Raw genomic sequence first — 18,955 nt, forward strand, 5'->3', positions numbered from 1 at the left:
CAAGACAATCCGGAAGAACTATTGATGAAACATACTATCCACCTCCAAAGGAAGAACTGATGTTGATGGAACAGACTGATGCATGCTATTTTTTACTTTCTTTCATTTTTTTCTTTTAGTCAACTCCAGATGGGCTCTCAAAGAATCAGATAGCACTGAAATGACTCAACAACAACAAATTGAAAGTAGAATAGGATTTAAATTCCTCAGGGACAGGGACTGTTTAATATTTAATCTTTGTATCCCCCAGTGTCTAGCTCAGTGCTGGCAGGGAACATAGGTCAATACATATTCAATTTTTTTTTTCTTTTTAGTGAGGCAATTGGGGTTAAGTGACTTGCCCAGGGTCACACAGCTAGTAAGTGTTAAGTGTCTGAGGTAGGATTTGAACTCAGGTCCTCCTGACTCCAGGGCCGGTGCTCTATCCACTGCGCCACCTTGCTGTCCCCTTCAATATTTTTTTAAAAATAAGGTACTGTGTGTGATGGATAGATTAACATCTTGGAGAAAGAAGAGAATTGCAGTTAGGTAAAGGGTACAGGTGGAAACGTTTGTCTTGATAAGAAAGAGGAACAGATTATGAATTCCATTAAAAGGCTGAGAAACCTGCTATGTATAAGTTCCCTCCTATGCTAGATGCTGTCAGCTCACTAAGCTGAGCAAACCACAGCCCTCTACTTCGAGGGGTTTCCAACCCCAAGAATCTGCCCTGCCTCCCTCTCACAGGACCCTACATCCTGTAGGTAAAGGCGATTATCAGTGACTCATTGAGGCTGTGGCTGAAATATTGGTTGTTTCATCATTTCTGTTGTCTCCAAAGCCACAGAACTGCATCATGTAAATGGTTTTGTGACTGTGCACTGGTACGCAGTGGAGACATCTATAGACTGAAGTAAGAGGGCTATGCGGTCATTTGAGCCCCTCCTCTCCTTCCCCTTCTAGGAGTTATAAATTCTGGGGATTTGAGGGTAAAAACCTTACTCACTTTGGATACGTTCTCTACAAGATGCATTTCCTGTTCCCTCTCTTGGTGACTTTGCTTCAATCTCCTGCTGCTAGAGCTGGTAAGTGCTCTTATTTACCATCTTAAAGAGTTTGAATTTGGTTCTCAAAACCTCTATCTTTCCTCCACTAAGGACCTAATCCTTCCAGCCCTACTGTAGATCCTTAGCCTCAAAACTGTTCTCTGAGGAGTATTGGTCTTCTCCCATTCCCAGGGTCATGCTGATTTCACCTCAGATAAAAAGTAAGGATTATTGGGAGAGGATTTTCCAAAAGTCTTGGAGCCCTTGACTGAATAAAAAATTAGTCTTCTCATTTTAATCTTGGGGTTTTTGAAATAGTATTGGTCTAGACAAAAGGTTGACTTTTCCTTTTTTAGGGGATAAAGATGGGGCCTGGGCAGAGAACATAATACTCGGTTCAAGTGTCCAGAGCACCCAGGATTCCAGGATCTCAGTTGCCCGGATTCTCCTGTAGAACTTGAAATTCTGCCTCCCATCTTCTCAAAGCCTCCCAGCTTCATATCATTTATCTCTCTTGTTCTAGCTTCCTGGAGAAGCCAGCAAAATGGAGACAGTGCCTTCTTCAAGACTGACAATAGAGTTTCTTCTATAGTTGAGATTATTGGAGGCCGGGAGGCAAAGCCACATTCCCGACCATACATGGCATACCTAAAGTATAGCAATGGAAATGGAAAAGGAGGGAGATGTGGTGCTTTCCTGGTTCGAGAGGACTTTTTGCTGACAGCAGCTCACTGCTGGGGAAGGTGAGACATCAGTTCAGGGTCCTTACCCTTTGCCTTTGACAGTCTGGAAGCCTCTGAATGGGGAAAACAGGGTATCCAAGAGACATCCAACAAGGTATGCTCACCCTCTCCTCAAACCCTTATTCACTTCATAAAGAAGAGCCCTCATGAGCTCTCCAGAGAGTAACCTGGCAACTTCTCAACATCCTGCAGCCTTGACATGATGTACTTATGGATAGAGTTGCTTCTGTATGGAGGCTGAATGGGTAGTCCATTATATATGGTGTCCTAAAGAGAGGGAAGGAACCTACTGGTAAAGAAATCTTTCCTACTGGGGTTCCGGGAATGAGGAAGGCAGGGAATAAGCACTTATATAGCATGTACTATGAGAAGGGAACTGTGCTAAGTACTTTACAAACATCTTATTTGATGCTCACAACAGCCTTGTCTGAGATAGTGACTGCTATTATCACTATTTGATAACTGGAAAAAAAACGAGGCAGAGATACAGATAATAAATGGTAGAGGTCCACTTTGAACTAAAGTTTTCCTGACTATAGGCCCAACAGTCTATCCACTATATTGCCAAGCTGATTGGCTGACTAGCCTTCCAAAGAGCATGAACTCATTAGATCCAACTCTTTACATTTGGATTTTATTTATTTTTTTATTGAAAATATGTAGTCCAGAGGGGTAAGTCATTAACCTCTTGGTTTAGGCTCAGTGCCAGGAAGCTAATTCCTGAGGAAGGAGGCACCAAGAGCAAGGAGCACCCTGCATAGTGAAAGCAGGTCTGCATCTGCCTCCACCTCTTCTGTGGGGCTTCTGGGAGCAGCATCTAGTCTTGTGATATAACAGTCAGAATTTGACAATTTCCAAACTTTTCTTAGGACCATCCATGACCCTGAGACCCACTGAGCCTCAAAAGCTGCTCAGAGGTACCTCTAAAGGGAAGGACATTCAGCAATGGGACTTCAGTCCTTTTGCTCTTCCTGAGGCTATGCTGTGGGCTCCGGGATCATGGGATCACACATGATTTCTCTAGAACTAGAAGGGACCTCAGTGGTTACCTAGTCCAACCTCCTCCTTTGACAGATGAAGAAACTGAGGCCCAGAGAAGTTAATTGACTTGCCCAAAGTCAGGTAGTAACTAAATTGGGAGGAACAGTGATATCTATTGAGTGCAAATATGGTGTTCTTTCCACATTACTAGGTTGCCTGCCTCTCTGAGAACTCTCCAGGAATTTCACATCTGTGATTCTCCCTCCCTTATCTTCTTTGTAGTTCAATAAATGTCACTCTGGGGGCCCACAACATCAAGAAGACAGAAAAGACCCAGCAGCAGATTCCTGTGCTCAGAGCTATTCCCCATGAAGAATATGACAACCAGAACTTCAAAAATGATATTATGCTGCTACAGGTACTGTGCCCTACTGCATTTACATACTCTGGGTCACCTGCAAGGAAAGCCCTTTAGACTTCTAATGAGAGAGAGTCTTCTTTCTACCCCCTCACACTTTCTCCATTTCTGTATTCAGCAGCCCAGAAGGGTATGGTTCTGGTGGGTTGCTAGGACTGTATGTCTGGGAGGTGGGAAGAAAGAGGAGACCCATAACTGTATCTGTGTGTGCTCTCTTGGGGAGGGGAGTGTGGAGAGCTGGAATCTCTTTCCTTTCTGTGACAGCTGAAGAAGAAAGCTAAGTTGAACAGAGCTGTTGGGCTCTTGGCCTTGCCCTTGAAGAAGGACAGGGTGAAGCCTGGGAAGAGTTGTACTGTGGCAGGTTGGGGGATTACCCTCAGCAAGAGTTACTCTGACACGCTGCAGGAGGTGGAGCTAAAAGTGAGAGACGATCACGAGTGTGTGGACAAATACCACCAAAAAAAGTACAGTAATTGTATCCAGATGTGCGCTGGAGATCCTAAAGACCGAAAGCTTTCTTTTAGGGTATGTCAATGTCTCTACTATTTTGAAAGCTGTTTTAAAGTCGTTTGTGAGAATTCAGATTCTGAAGTGTAAAGGGTTTTCATTGGGAAATGGGATGGTCTCTGTTAATCCAGTTTCCAATGGCAATCAGTAAACTAGATGTACAGCTGATGGAGTGCAGTACCTAGAGTAGGAAGAAATTCAGGCTCAGACACTTAATAGCTATATGGCACTGAGAAAGTCACTTAGTCTCTCCTAGGCTCAATTTTCTCATCTGTAAAAATGGGTATAATAACAGTACCTACCTCCCAGAATTATTGTGAGGAGAAAAAGGACTTTTTTTTTTTTTTGGCAGGGCAATGAGGGTTAAGTGACTTACCCAGGGTCACACAGTTAGCTAGTGTCAAGTGTCTGAGGTCAGATTTGAACTCAGATCCTCCTGAATCCAGGGCTGGTGCTTTATCCACTGCACCACCTAGCTGCCCCCCAAAGGACATATTTTTAAAGTGTTTTGGAAACCTTAAAGTGCTGCCCCTGTTATTGTTGTTACCCTTCTTCTCCTGAGTACATCGCTGTGCAAATATATACATCTTGGGGAATGTGAGATTACCTCAGTGCTACTTCATGTGAGGTAACTTTTGGGAAGAGTGAGAGAGATCAGTAGCTTCCATATATATTAGTTGGTTTTTTTTTTGTTTTTTGTTTTTTTTAGTGAGGCAATTGGAGTTAAGTGACTTGCCCAGGGTCACACAGCTAGTTAAGTATTAAGTGTCTGAGGCTGGATTTGAACTCAGGTACTCCTGACTCCAGGGCCGGTGCTCTATCCACTGTGCCATCTAGCTGCCCCTCTTCCTTATAAATTAAAAAGGGCAGCCTAGAGTCTATGAGTACTGGGAGATACCTGATTTGGTGTCAGGTCTCTCCAAATCTGGTGGAGGTCCTTCAGTAGCTTGGTCCTCCTTAAAATATGGGAAGAATTGTTGGATGAGGAAGGAGGGCCTCTGAATCATGTAAATCCTTGGTTTCTTTTAGGGAGACTCTGGAGGTCCTCTCGTGTGTGATAGAGTGGCCCAGGGCATTGTTTCCTATGGATTTGTAAATGGGAGCAACCCTCGGGTCTATACTCGGATCGCCAGCTTCTTACCATGGATCAAGAGAACAATGAAAGCTCATGAGTACTAAGCATCACAGTTCCTACTCCCAAGCAGGAATCATTCTCTCTGCTGATTCCCCAAAATGGTTCTGCATTCAGAGCCAGAAGAAAAGAGGAATATTTGGGAATAAAGATGAACCATTTCCTAATAAACCTGAATGCTAATTTGCAATTGTGGGTATTCTTTTTTCTCTTCCTTTTCCATCAACTCTGCCTCAATGGCTCTTTATCCCCAGACATGTTCACAGAGTTATAAAACAATATAGCATGAAAAATCTTAGAAATCATATCATCTGAGTCCTTTGTATTGCATTAGGGTATACCCTTCATGGTAACACATCTTGTCATTAATGTTATGAATAAGTTTAGAGGTAGAGCTAGAGACTTGGTGAAACTTTATCCCTACACCCACAAAAGAAATCCTGCCATGTTTTTGAGTAGGTCTTGTCATCAATCAAGTTCCCAGGCACATGGTTGTCGGTCGTCTATACCCCTTCAGCCCTCACTACTACTACTAGATCACTTTATCTTGGAGCATGGTCCAGTCATTATATGTCCTTCATAGAGGTCTCATTCACTTACAGGTAAGGGAAGAGAAGAAAAGGGAAAGCAAGGAAAGAAAGGGGAAAAAAGTGAAGGGAAAAGAAGGGGATTAAAAGGAAGGGAAGAAAATGCAAGAGAAGGGAAGGAAATATAAAGGAAGAGAAGGAAGGAAATAAGCATTTATTAAGTACTTACTATGTGCTAGGCAAACATGCTGAACTCTTTAGATGATTATTTAATTGTTTGTTTGTTTTTTGGGGTGGTGCAATGAGGGTTAAGTGACTTGCCCAGGGTCACACAGCTAGTAAGTGTCAAGTGTCTGAAGTTGGATTTGAACTCAGGTCCTCCTGAATCCGGGACTGGTGCTTTATTCACTGCACCACCTAGCTGACCCCAGATGATTATTTAATTTGCTCTTTACAACTACTCTCTGAGGCAAGTGCTATCATTTCTATCATTGTCACCATTTAACAGATGAGGCAACTCAGGCAGACAGAGATGAAGTGACTTTTCAAGTCATTGAACTAGCAAATGTCTGAAGCTAGATTTGAATTCCAAATTTGGTCACGCCAGGCCCAGAATTCTATCTATGGTACCATCAAACTGTTTATATCAGTTACTTCCAATCATTCTTTCTCTCCTTATTTTTGATTGTCTTTTTAAAAAAATATGTCACAACATTCTATGATATTCATATATCACAATTTATGCAGCTATTCCCCAAATGAAGGGGATACTTTTATTCCTTTCCAGACACAATATTTTTTCCCCTAATTCATTCATTGCCTCAATTGTCAAGTTAAGCAAAAGGTTTAATCTTATTAGATGACAGATTTAGGAAAAATAAAAGTGTTAGACCCTTGTATCACAAACCCCATGATAAAATCAAACCTCAACTTTGATATCTATTTCCTTGATTTTCAGTCTTCCAAATTTCAAGAGTTAATCAACCAAGAGAGTTCATTTGCTTAATAAAAATTCTAACTCCATATATTGTAGAGGCAGAGGAATAACTCAACTCCTGACAATTAGTAGAGTTTAAAGTACACCTAGGCAGTACAGAGGATCAAATGGTGAACCTGCAATGAGGAAGACCTGAGTTCAAATAAGCCTTAAATACTTACTAGCTGTGTGACCCTAGGCAAGTCATTTCACCTGGGTCTCAGTTTCCTCAACTGTAAATTGAAGATACTACTATCCACCACCAGGATGGTTCTGAGGACCAAATGAGTTAATATTTGTAGAGTGCTTTGGAAACCTTAAAATGCACATGCACATGCACACAAAGTTAACACAAGATAGTTTTGCAGAATTTGAGCTGATTCCATGTCCAACGTGCTTTAATACATCTAGATTCCAGGAGCTGAAGAGCACATTATCTTCCTTTAACCTAACAAAATATTATCTAAAGCCTTTCCTGATCATCCCACCTCCAACTTAAAAATTATGTCTCCCTTCTATGAACTCAGCATTATGCACTTCTTATAGTTGCTGATCATATATAGAGGCAGCTAGGGGGTGCAATAAATAGAGTTCTTTACTTGACCATTGCTGCCTCAGCTGTAAAATGACCATTATGATAGTACCTACCTGCCAAGGCTATTGGGAAGAACAGATGAGATAAATCTAAAGAACTTTGCAAAATTTAAACTTCTATATAAACGTCAGCTATTATTATTAGGTTCTATTTTTTAAATTATAGTTGCATGAGTACATCTCTTAATTGCCTTGAATATTTCTGGAGGGCAGAAAATTCTTTTTTTTCATTGCTTTTCTCTCCTAACTTAGGACAGTACTCTACTTCTGCTACATATATATATATATATATATATATATATATATATATATATATACACACATATATATACATATATATACATATATATATATACACATACATACACACATACATACACACACACACACACACACACACACACATATATATATGCTGGGACAATACTTCTAATAAAGACCATCATTTTTGGATAAATGTTTGGTAAATGAATGACTAGCCTCCAATATCACCCCCACCCCAGAGGTCCTTGTATGACCTGAAGATGCAAATTCCAGTGTGATTATTCCTTTCTTCTATTTCCAGTAGCTAGGCTGTTGAATTCTCCTTGCTTCAAGAGCTGGGGTTCTTGACCCTTTGTGTGTGTGTGTCATAGAGCCCCTGGGCAGTCTGGTGAAGCCTATGGGCCCCTTCTTAGAATAAAGTTTTAAATTAAATAAAAATAAATAATACATGTTAGATTACACAAGAAACTAATGATTTTGAAACAGATATTGAGACATAAATATTTTTAAAGTTCTTGAATTTCTATTAAAGGCCCTTGAGCTATAAGAGCAAGAGAGGTCAGTGCTCCTAACAACCCTGGGCATTTAGAAGGTAAAAGGATCAAAGGATATAATCTTTTTAAAGCACTTAGCACAGTGTTCTATATAGAAGGCACATAGTAGGTGCTATATAAATTCTCAATCCCTTCCTTTCCCCCCAAAGAATTAAAAGATCAGGCAGAAAAGTGTAATAATTTACAGACAAGCAGGAACTTTCTTTTTTTTTTTTCTTTTCTTTGTGGGGCAACGAGAGTTAAGTGACTTGCCCAAGGTCACACAGCTAGTGTCAAGTGTCTGAGGCTGGATTTGAACACAGGACCTCCTGAATCCAGGGCTGGTGCTTTATCCACTGTGCCACCTAGCTGCCCCTGCTTGATATATATATATATATATATATATATATTAAACGGGGCAATGGGGTTAAGTGACTTGCCCAGGGTCACACAGCTAGTAAGTGTCAAGTGTCTGAGGCTGGATTTGAACACAGGACCTCCTGAATCCAGGGCTGGTGCTTTATCCACTGTGCCACCTAGCTGCCCCCCAAGGAAGAACTTTCTAATGAACTCACATTCCAACTCTCACCTGCTCTATGATAAGCCAGCTCTTCCTATATCAGTAGAAAACTCACATCTTTAGAAACCACATCAATATCCTTGAGCCATTTCCATCTTTCCACGGGTTTATGCTTGGCCATTTATCCTTGTTGTTTTATTCTCCATTTGCTTCTTCCCTAGATTTGAACATACCTCAACGTTTGAACACTGCCCCATCCCCATTTTCTTCAGCAGTGACAGAGAAAGAGAAGATCAAGATTTGAGGAACTTTGACTGCCTGACATGCCCTGAAGCCCCTTCTGAGAGTGCCACATGCACCTATGGCCTGGATCTATGCATTTTTGAATACATGGATTCTTAATGATTTTCTTTAGAGAATATCTTATAATTTTAAATTTTTTTCCCATAAATAATTTTATTTGACTCACACAATCACCCTGTGAGGGAAGAAGGTCTTCATGCCTCTAAGACTAGCAGGATATCCACTGAACTCTCATGATCTGCACTATAGACATGAGGAAACTGGGTCTAGGAGAGGACAAATGTCCTGTGTCTAAATCAAAGGTACATCAGCTATGGTCCTTTAAGGATGATACAAAAAGGGTGAACTCAAACACCTCAATCTTTCAGATCCTTCCAATTGCTATGGTAATTTTCCTTTTCATTTCTTGAGAAACTCTTCAGTACTTGGAAGTGAGAGCCTGAGAGCCTATTGTGGTACAACCTATTCTATTGTACCACAATAGTAATCAATCATCAAGGCCAAAGGACCTTGGGAACATGGATTTACTCTCTATGGAAAGGAGGAAGGGGCATCATTCTCACCTTCACCAGTGTATGACAGAGTGGGCCCCTTATTTAGACAAGGAGCTTTGAATCCTTTGAAAGAGCATATGGGGTCAAAGCAGTGATAGAAGTGCTGAGGTAGAATGACATTGGTCTGAAAGCATAGCAGGTGATGTCCAAAGACCTGGGTTCAAATTATGGCTCTGCTACTCACCACTGATGTCAATTTGAACAATCCCTTTTAAGATTTCAGTGACTCTTTTGGAAAAGAAAGGCTATAAAGATCGTAAATAATATGATTTTCAGCTTTTTATGGTCATCTAACTTGTTTTTATATCTGACACATTTTATTTTAATTTATTTTAATTTTTAATTTGTTTTGTGGAGCAATGAAGGTTGAGTGACTTGCCCAGGGTCACGCAGCTGGTAAGTGTCAAGTGTCTGAGGCCGGATTTGAACTCAGGTCCTCCTGAATCCAGGGTCAGTACTTTATCCACTATCTGACACATTTTAAATGCAGACTAAAAGCATGGATATACACGCATTTATGTATAGGCAAATATACATAGATGTATGTACATATATATACATTTATGTATATATACACATGTATATGTGTAGGTGCATGTGTGTATATATATATACACACACATGTACATATATACATACATATACATATATGAGAGAGAGAGAGTTAGCAATGGTATCTGTATGTATATAAGCAACTAGGTAACCTAAAACCTAGAGTGCCAGGCCTGGAGTCCAGAAGACTTATCTTCCTGTATTCGAATTCATCACATACACTTTCTAGCAATGTGACCCTAGGCAAGTCATTTAACACTATTTGCTTATTTCTTCATCTGTCAAATGAGCTGAAGAAGGAAATGGCAAAGCACTCTAGTATCTCTGACAGGAAACCTTAGACAGGATCTCAAAGAGTCAGATAGCCCTGAAACAACTCAACAACAACAAATTGAAAGTAGAGCTGTGGCCATAGAATTTAAGTTCCTCAGGATTTAATCTTTGTATCCCCCAGTGTCTAGCACAATGCTGGCAGTGAACATAGTTTAATAAATATTTTTTAAAAGGTAGCATGTGAGATGGATAGAGTAAGGTCCTGGAGAAAATGTGAATGATACTTATGTAAAGGGTACAGATGTAAAGCTTAGTCTTGTTATGAAAGAGGACTGAGATTATGAATGACATGAAAAGTCTGAGAAATCTGCTATGTGTAAGTTCCATACTATGCTAAATAAATATAATATACTAAGATGAGTGAAACACAGCCTTCTGCCTTGAGGGGTTTCCTGCCCTCCCCCTCTCTCCCAGAACCCTACATCCTGTAAGCTAAAGGTGATTAGCAGTGACTCATTGAGGCTGTTGTTGAAATCTTTTTTTTTTTTAATCATTTCTGTTGTTTCCAAGCCACAGAATGGCATCATTTAAATGGTTTTTTGATTGTGCACTGGTACCCAGCTTTGACATAAATGGACTGGACTAGGAGGGTTGTGAAGTCATTTGAGCACCTCCTTTCTTTCCCCTTGTAGGGACTATAAATTCCGGGAATGTGTAGGTAAAAGCAGTACTTGCTTTGGATACCCTCTTGTAAGATGCATTTCCTTTTCCTTCTCTTAGTGACTTTGCTGCAGTCTACTGGTGCTAGAGTTGGGGAGTTCTATTTCCCATCCTAAAGGGTTTGAATTTTGTCCCCAAACCTTCTATCCTTCCTCTGCTAAGTACCTAATCCTTCCATGCCTACTGTATATCCTTGGCCTCACACCTGTTTTCTGAGGAGTATTGGTCTTGGTCCATCCCAAAGATCATGCTGATCTCAGCACTGATAAAATGTAAGCAATATTGGGAGAGGATTTTTTCCTTTTTTTGTAAGTTTATTTACTTAGAATTTTATTTTTCCAAATTACATTTAAAAACAATGTTTAACATCCATTTTTAAATTTTTGTTTTCCAAATTATTTTCCTTCCTTCTTCCTGCCCCACCCCCAGCTTTAAGAAGGCAAGCAATTCAATATAAGTTATACATGTGTAGTCATGCAAAACATTTCCATATTAGTCAGGTTGTGAAAGGAAATAGACAAAGAAAACCTCAAGAAAAATGAAGTTAAAAAAATTATGCTTCAGTCCATATTCAGACACTATGAGTTCCTTCTCTGGGAATGGATAGCATTTTTCATCATAAGTCCTTCAGAGTTGTCTTCAATAACTATATTGCTGAGAATAGTCAAATCATTCACAGCTGATCATCTTACATTATTGCTGTTACTTTAATACATAGTACATTTCACTTTGCATCAGCTCATGTAATTCTTTCCAGGTTTTTCAAAGAGCATCCTGCTTATCATTTCTTATAGCACAACCGTATTCTATCATAATCACATACTGCAATTTGTTCAACCATTCCCCAATTGATGGGCATTCCCTCAATTTCCAATTCTTTTCCACCAGAAAAGAGTTTCTATAAAGGTTCTTGTACATATAGCTCCTTTTCCTTTTTGTTTTTTGTTTTTTATCTCTTTTTGGTTGCCATCCTAGTAGTACTATTGCTAGGTTCTATAGCCCTTTGGCCATAGTTCCAAATTGCTCTACAGAATGATTGAATAAGTTTGTTACTCCAACAGTACATTAATGTCTGATTTTTCTCCATATACCCTACAACATTTGTCATTTTTCTTTGCAGTCCTATTATCCAATCCAATAGGTATGAGGTAGTACCCCAGAATTTTTTTAACTTACATCTTTCTAATCAATAGTAAATTAGATTATTTTTTCGTATGGCTATATATAGCATATGGATATAGATAGCTTTGGTTTTTTCATCTGAAAACTGTTAATGTCTTTTGATCATTTATTAATTGGTGAATGGCTATTATTTTAATAAATTTCATTCAGTTCTCTATATGTTTGAGAAATGAGACCTTTATCAGAGAAACTTGCTTCAAAATTTTTTTCACAGTTACTAATGCTAACCATATTTCCCTCCATCCTATTCCATCCCCAAGCCATTTATTCTATTCTCTACCTCCTTTCACCTTGTCCCTACACAAAATTGTTTTGCTTCTGACTGCCCTCTCCTCCAATCTGCCCTCTCCTCTATCACACCCCACCTTATCCCCTTCCCCTTCTACTTTCCTGCAGGAAAGATAGATTTATATACCCAATTGAGTTGAGTATGTTATTCCCTCTTTGAGCCAATTATGATGAGAATAAGGTTTACTCAAATCCCTTTCACTTCCCCCATTTCCCCTTCCACTGTATAAGCTTTTTCTTGGTTCTTTTATGTAAGATAATTTACCCCATTCCACATCTCCCTTTCCCTTTCTCCCAGTGCATTCCTCTCTCACTCTTAATTTTATATTTTTAGAAATTATTCCTTTATATTCAACTGACACCTGTGCCCTCCATCTAGATATCTTCCATGCAACTTCCCTAATAATGAGAAAGCTCTTATGAGTTACAAGTATCATTTTCTCATGTAGGAATATAAATAGTTTAACCTTTTAATATCCCATATTATTTATTTTCCTGTTTACCATTTTATGCTTCTTGAGTCTTCTATTTGAAGGTCAAATTTTCTATTCAGCACAGGCCTTCTCATCAATAATGCCTGAAAGTCTTATATTTAATTGAAGGCAAAAATTTTCCCCCAAAGGATTATACTCAGTTTTACTGGGTATGTGATTCTTGATTGTAATCCCTGTTCCTTTGCCCACTGGAATATAATATTCCATGCCCTCTGATGCTTTAATGTAGAAGCTTCTAAATCTTGTGGTATCCCGATTGTGACTCCACAATACTTGAATTGTTTCTTTTGGGCCACTTGCAATAGTTTTTTGTTGACTTGGGAGCTCTGGGATTTGGTTATAATATTCCTGGGAATTTAAATTTTGTGATCTCTTTTAAGAGGTGATTGGTAGATTTTATTATTATTTTACTCTCTGTTTCTAGAATATAAAGATAATTTTCCCTGACAATTCCTTGGAAGATGATGTCTAGTCTCCTTTTTGTTTATCATGGCTTTCAGGTAGTCCAATAATTTTCAAATTATCCCTCCTGGATCTATTTTCTAGGTCGGTTATTTTTCTAATGGGATATTTCACATTGCCTTCTATTTTTTCATTATTTTGACTTTGCTTTATTGTTTATTGATCTCTCATAAAGTCATTAGCTTTCATTTGCTCAATCTTAATTTTTAAGTAATTATTTTCTTCAGTGAGCTTTTGTACTTCCTTTTCCATTTGGCCAGTTTGGCTTTTCAAGGCATTCTTTTGCTCACTGGCTTTTTGTACTTCTTTTACCATTTGGCCTGGTCTAGTTTTTTTGTTTTGTTTTGTTTTTTTGGTTTTTCTAGTGAGGCAATTGGGATTAAGTGACTTGCCCAGGGTCACACAGCTAGTAAGTGTTAAGTGTCTGAGGCCGGATTTGAACTCAGGTACTCCTGACTCCAGGGCCGGTGCTCTATCTACTGTGCCATTTAGCTGCCCCAGCCTGGTCTGGTTTTTAAGGTGTTATTTTCTTCAGTATTTTTTTTTTTTGGTGTGTGTGTGTGAGAGAGAGAGAGAGAGAGGATTTTCCAAAGGTCTTTGTGAATCTGTCTGCCTGAAAAATTGGCCATCTCATTTTAATCTTTGGGTGTTTGAAGTAGCATTAGTCTAGACAAAAGACTGAGGGCCTGGGCAGGGAGCATAATACTCAAGAAAGTGTCCAGAGGACCCAGTATTCTAGGATCTCAGTCCCTTGGATTCTCTTATAGAACTTGGCATTCTGCCTCTAATCCTCTTTCAAAGCCTTCTTCCAGCTCCAGATCAGCTGTCTCCCTTATTCCAGCTTCCTGGAGAAGTCAGGAAAATGGATATCGTGCTTCCTCTAAGATTTACAATTGAGTTTCTTCTATAGGTGAGATCATAGGAGGCCAAGAGACAAAGCCTCATTTCCAGCCATACATGGAATTCCTGATATATAGCAATGAAAATGAGAAAAGAATGAGTTGTGGTGCTTTCCTGGTTCAAGAGGTCTTTTTGCTGATAGCAGCTCACTGTTCGGAAAGGTGAGCCATCAGATAAGGGTCCTTACCCTTTGCCTTTGACAGACCTGCCACCTCTGAATGGGGACAGCAGGGTGTCTAAGAGACATCCAACAAGGTATGCTCCCTTTCCTCCACCCCCATTCCATAAAGAAGAAACTTCATGAGCTCTCAAGAGATTAACCTGGCAACTTCTCAACATCCTGCAGTCCTGACATGAGGTATTTATGGATAGAATTGGTTTTATATGGAAGTTGAATAGGTGGTCCATAATGTACAATGTCCTAAGTGGTGGGAAGGATCCTACTGGTAAATAAATCCTTCCTAGTGGAGGTGGGGAGGTGAGGAAGGAAGGGAATAAGCATTTGTATAGCACCTACTATGTGCTGGGAACTGTGCTAAGTACTTTACAAACATTATCTTATTTGATCCTCACCCCAGATTTGTGTCTGAGAGAGACTGCTATTATCCCCATTTTACATCTGAGAAAAATTAGGCAGAGGTTAAGAGACTTGACCAGGGCCACATAGCTAGTAAATAGTGAAGGTTCAATTTTAGCTAGAGTTTTCCTGACTCCTGGCCCAGAACTTTATGTACTGTTAACTGCCTGGCTGACTAGCCTTCCATAGAGCATGAACTTCTAGTTAGATCCAACTCTTTGCATTTGGATGTCATTTTTTTATTGAAAATGTGTAAAAAAAAAAAAAGAAAAAAAGAAAATGTGTAACCCAGAGGGGTAACTCATTAACCTCTTGGTTTAGTCTCAGTACTGGGAAGTTTATTCCTGAGGAAGGAGGCACCAAGAGCAAGGAGCACCCTGCATAGTGAAAGCAGGTCTGCATCTGCCTCCACCTCTTCTGTGGGGCTTCTGGGAGCAGCATCTAGTCTTGTGACATAACAGTCAGAATTTGACAATTTCCAAACTTTTCTTAGGACCAACCATGACCCTGAGACCCACTGAGACTCCAAAGCTGCTCAGAAGTACCTCTAAAGGGAAGGACATGGACCAATGAAACTTCAGTCCTTCCAATTAGACCTCTTCCCCTTTGGTACTGGTAGCTGCCAGGGCTCTTTTGCTCTGCCTGAGGCTGTGCTGTGGGCTCAGGGATCATGGGATCATACATCCTCTCTCTAGAATGGGAAGGGACATCAGTGGTTACCTAATCTAGCTTCCTCCTTTGACAGATGAAGGAACTGAGGCCCAGGGAAGTTGATTGACTTGCCCAAAGTCAAGTAGTTAAATTGGGAGGAACAGTGATATCTATTGAGTGCAAATATGGTGTTCTTTCCACATCACCAGGTTGCCTGCCTCTCTGATAACTCTCCAGGAATTTCACATCTGTGATTCTCCCTCCTGTATCTTCTTTGTGGTTAAATAAACATCATTCTGGGGGTTCACAACATCCAGAAGTCAGAAAAGACCCAGCAGTAGATTCCTGTCCTCAAAGCTATTCCCTATAAAGAATATAACAACCAGACCTTCAACAATGACATTATGCTGCTCCAGGTACTGTGCCCTACAACATTTACGTACTCTGGGTCACCTGCAAGGAAAGCCCCTTAGACTTGAGAGCCTTCTTTCTATCCCTTCACACTTTCTCCATTTTTTTATTCAACAACCAAGAAGGGTATGGTTTTAGTGGATTCCTAGGACTGGGTGTCTGGGAGATGGGAAGAAAGAGGAGACCCATAACTGTCTCTGTGTGTGCTCTCTTGGGGAGGGGAGTGAAGAGAGCTGGAATATTTTTTTCCTTTCTGTGACAGCTGAAGAAGGCCAAGCTGAACAGAGCTATTGGACTCTTGACCTTGCCCCTGAAGAAGGACAGGCTGAGGCCTAGGATGCATTGTATTGTGGCAGGCTAAGGGTGTGATCTCGAGGAGAAATGCCCAGACACACTGCAGGAGGTGGAGCTAAAAGTGAGAGAGGATCATGAGTGCATGGACAAATAACCCCAATACTATAATATGTCTACTGAGCTGTGCACTGGTAACTCTATTATGTAGATTTTATTTTATTTCATTAAGCCTTTTTTACTTTCTTTGTTCTTTTTACCTTTTTTCCTTGAAGATTCATCTTCAGTTACCTTTGTATCTTGTGCATAGTCTTTCTTCTTCCTTCCTTCCTTTTGTTCTTTTCCTTCTTCCTTTCTTTCTTCTTTCCTTCCTTCCATCTTTCTCTCACCTTCCTCTCTGTTTTTATCTCGCTTCTAAAATCCCACCAATTTCCTATTTACAATTGCCATCTAAGACTACATCTAGTAATTTTCTTTCCTATTCTTTTAAACTCTCCTCTACATCTCTGATTTCCCTCCACAAAGAAGTAGTCTACCAGAAAGCCAGTTTTGTAATCAATTGTCTATTCTACTAAGCACATTAAAATTCTTTACTAAATTCGAGTCAGGTATTCAAATACTACAACTCACATTTGAAAACCAAGTTGAATACTGAGAATGAATTTTCCTTTATCTCAAAAAGTATCTCAAAAAGAGACACTTAAACCCCTCCCAGGATTACCACATGCTCACTCTAAATTCAGAATTTCCTGCTTCAAAGAATTTGAATCTCTTTGAACCCCAAGAATGTCATTAAAAATCCAAATGCCATTTCACAATCAGCCTCTTGAGAGCAGCAAGTTGCTAGCTAAAGAATCACTTCTGAGTCCTTAAAAACTCTAAAACTCTTAAAAACTCAATTGCTATCTCACAAGCAGCCATTTGAGGGCAGCAAATTGCTTCTCTAGAAACAAGTCAAGCTAAGTGGAAAAATCACTAACCCAAGTTTTTAAAACTTAAATTATCCTAGAGGGTTGGAGAGGATCTCACAGGTAATCAAGTTCAACTAAGAATTAATGAAGAATTCCTGTGCTACACCCTTGACAAATGGCTATCCAACTTCTCTTTCAATCAACCAGTTAACCAACCAACCAATCAACCAAACAACCTATAAGCAGTTTTTGACTCATACTAAGTGTTTAATAAAATAGATATTTGTTAAGAATCTGGCAAGCCAATTCATATTAGCTCCCTCCCACGATTTCCCTAGTAAAATACATCTAGGAAGAAATAGTGTGATCTAACAAAAAGAACATTAGATATGGAAACAGATAGGGGTTTGAATGTTGAATCTGCCACTTACCAGTTTTGTGACTTTGTACATTACTCAGCTTCTCTTTATCTGTTTCATTGTCTGCCTAAAAGGGGGGGCAGGGGTAGTTAGGTCAAGTACAGTCTAAGGTATCTTCTAGCTCTACATACTGTGATCCTATGATTCCTTGAAGCAGGGCATAATGACTATGAGGACATATATCATGCAGGCCCAATAATGTCTTTACAACCTATAGTTTCACTACTTTGGGGGGGGGCAGGGCAATGAGGGTTAAGTGACTTGCCCAGGGTCACACAGCTAGTAAGTGTCAAGTGTCTGAGGCCGGATTTGAACTCAGGTCCTCCTGAATCCAGAGCCGGTCTTAATCCACTGCACCACTTTTCACAAGTAATATAACATACCTGTTCCCTGATTGGCCTTTTTTTTTGCAAACATATTATTACAATAGAGGAATGATTTATTACTATTTCATTTTAAGATGGATTAACTACTCATGCTACTGAAAGAATTCTTCTCGATCTCCTCTGAGGTAAATGCTGAAATAAAGGAAGTATAATAAAGATTTACTACTGTCAGTTGCAATGAGCTGGAGTGTTGTTGTTTTTTTTCCTGAATATGACATGACAAAAATCAGTTCTCTTTGAACACAGAGTAGACTCATGGGCTCTTAGAATGTCAGAGTTGGATAGAAATTGGGAAATCATCTAGTCTAGTGATTCTTATCTTTTTGCATGTCATGAACCCTTTTGACAGTGTGGTGAAGCCTATGGACCCTTTTTCAGACTAATGCCTTTAAATGCATAAGTAAAATACATAGGATTACAAAGGAAACCAATTAAATTGAAAAGAAGTCATAAAAAATATTTTTCTTAAAAGTTCACTGACCTTGGGTTAAGAACCCCTGATCTAGTCCAATTCCTTTTTCTCCCATTTTACAAAGAGGGGGAGTGACTTGCTACTGCCTTGTTCAGTTATTGTATTTATGTAAATTGAGTCATTGATGCTATCCTCCAGATAATGAAGACAGTTCTGCATAAGATCCCCAATATAGGTTACAAACTCTGCCATTCTCTAAGGGAAAATAAACTGACCTCTAAATAGTACAGAGCATTCAACACAGGTGAATGATAAAACTGCCTTGGTAGCAAAAGTTTGCAAATCAAGAGAGGAATGATAATTATAAAAGGGGAATAATGAATAAATTCAGGTGGATCACAGGTATGTATAGATCTGTGTGGCTTGGTTTTGATACCAAGACAATTAAATTTATTTATCCCTGTTTCCACCACTAGACGGCACCATTACAATTTTATCAATTTCAGCATCTGAATATGATTATAGGGAATAATCAAAATAACAACAGCTAACATTTACATAGCATTTATGTTGTTCCTGATATTGTATTAAGTACTTTATAACTATTATCTTATTTGAGCCTCATAATAACCCTGTGAAGAAGGTGCTATTAAATTACTATTCCCATTTTACATATAAAGCAACTGAGGCAAACAGAAGTTAAGTAACTTTCCCAGAGTCACATAGGTATTGAATATCTAAGGCCAAATTTGAACTTAGGTCTTTCTGACTTCAGGTTGAGCATTGTATCCATGGTGCCACCTATCTACTAAAGTTTTTCATTTTTTATTTGTCTTAGTAGAAGGAATTTCTTCATGTAATGTTCTCTACAAATATTTAATCACAGGTTCAGACTAAACAAAACCACACAACCACCACCAATGATATTATCAATAAATATACTCAGTCC

At 39.3% G+C, this 18,955-nt stretch overlaps 1 protein-coding gene and 1 pseudogene across 1 annotated transcript; both read left to right on the forward strand.

Annotated features, from left to right (window-relative positions):
- Positions 1-671: 671 nt before the first annotated feature.
- Positions 672-4,957, forward strand: LOC122742778 (granzyme B(G,H)-like). Its single transcript, XM_043987277.1, has 5 exons — positions 672-1,064; positions 1,549-1,768; positions 3,032-3,167; positions 3,432-3,692; positions 4,704-4,957. Exons 1-5 carry the CDS (start codon positions 1,007-1,009, stop codon positions 4,851-4,853), a joined length of 825 nt encoding a protein of 274 aa, XP_043843212.1. The 5' UTR covers positions 672-1,006; the 3' UTR covers positions 4,854-4,957.
- A 5,700-nt stretch (positions 4,958-10,657) lies between these two features.
- Positions 10,658-16,089, forward strand: LOC122738588 (annotated as a pseudogene).
- The last annotated feature ends 2,866 nt before the right edge of the window (positions 16,090-18,955 follow it).

Source organism: Dromiciops gliroides, chromosome 2 (genome assembly GCF_019393635.1).
Source record: "Dromiciops gliroides isolate mDroGli1 chromosome 2, mDroGli1.pri, whole genome shotgun sequence".
NCBI lineage: Eukaryota > Metazoa > Chordata > Mammalia > Microbiotheria > Microbiotheriidae > Dromiciops > Dromiciops gliroides.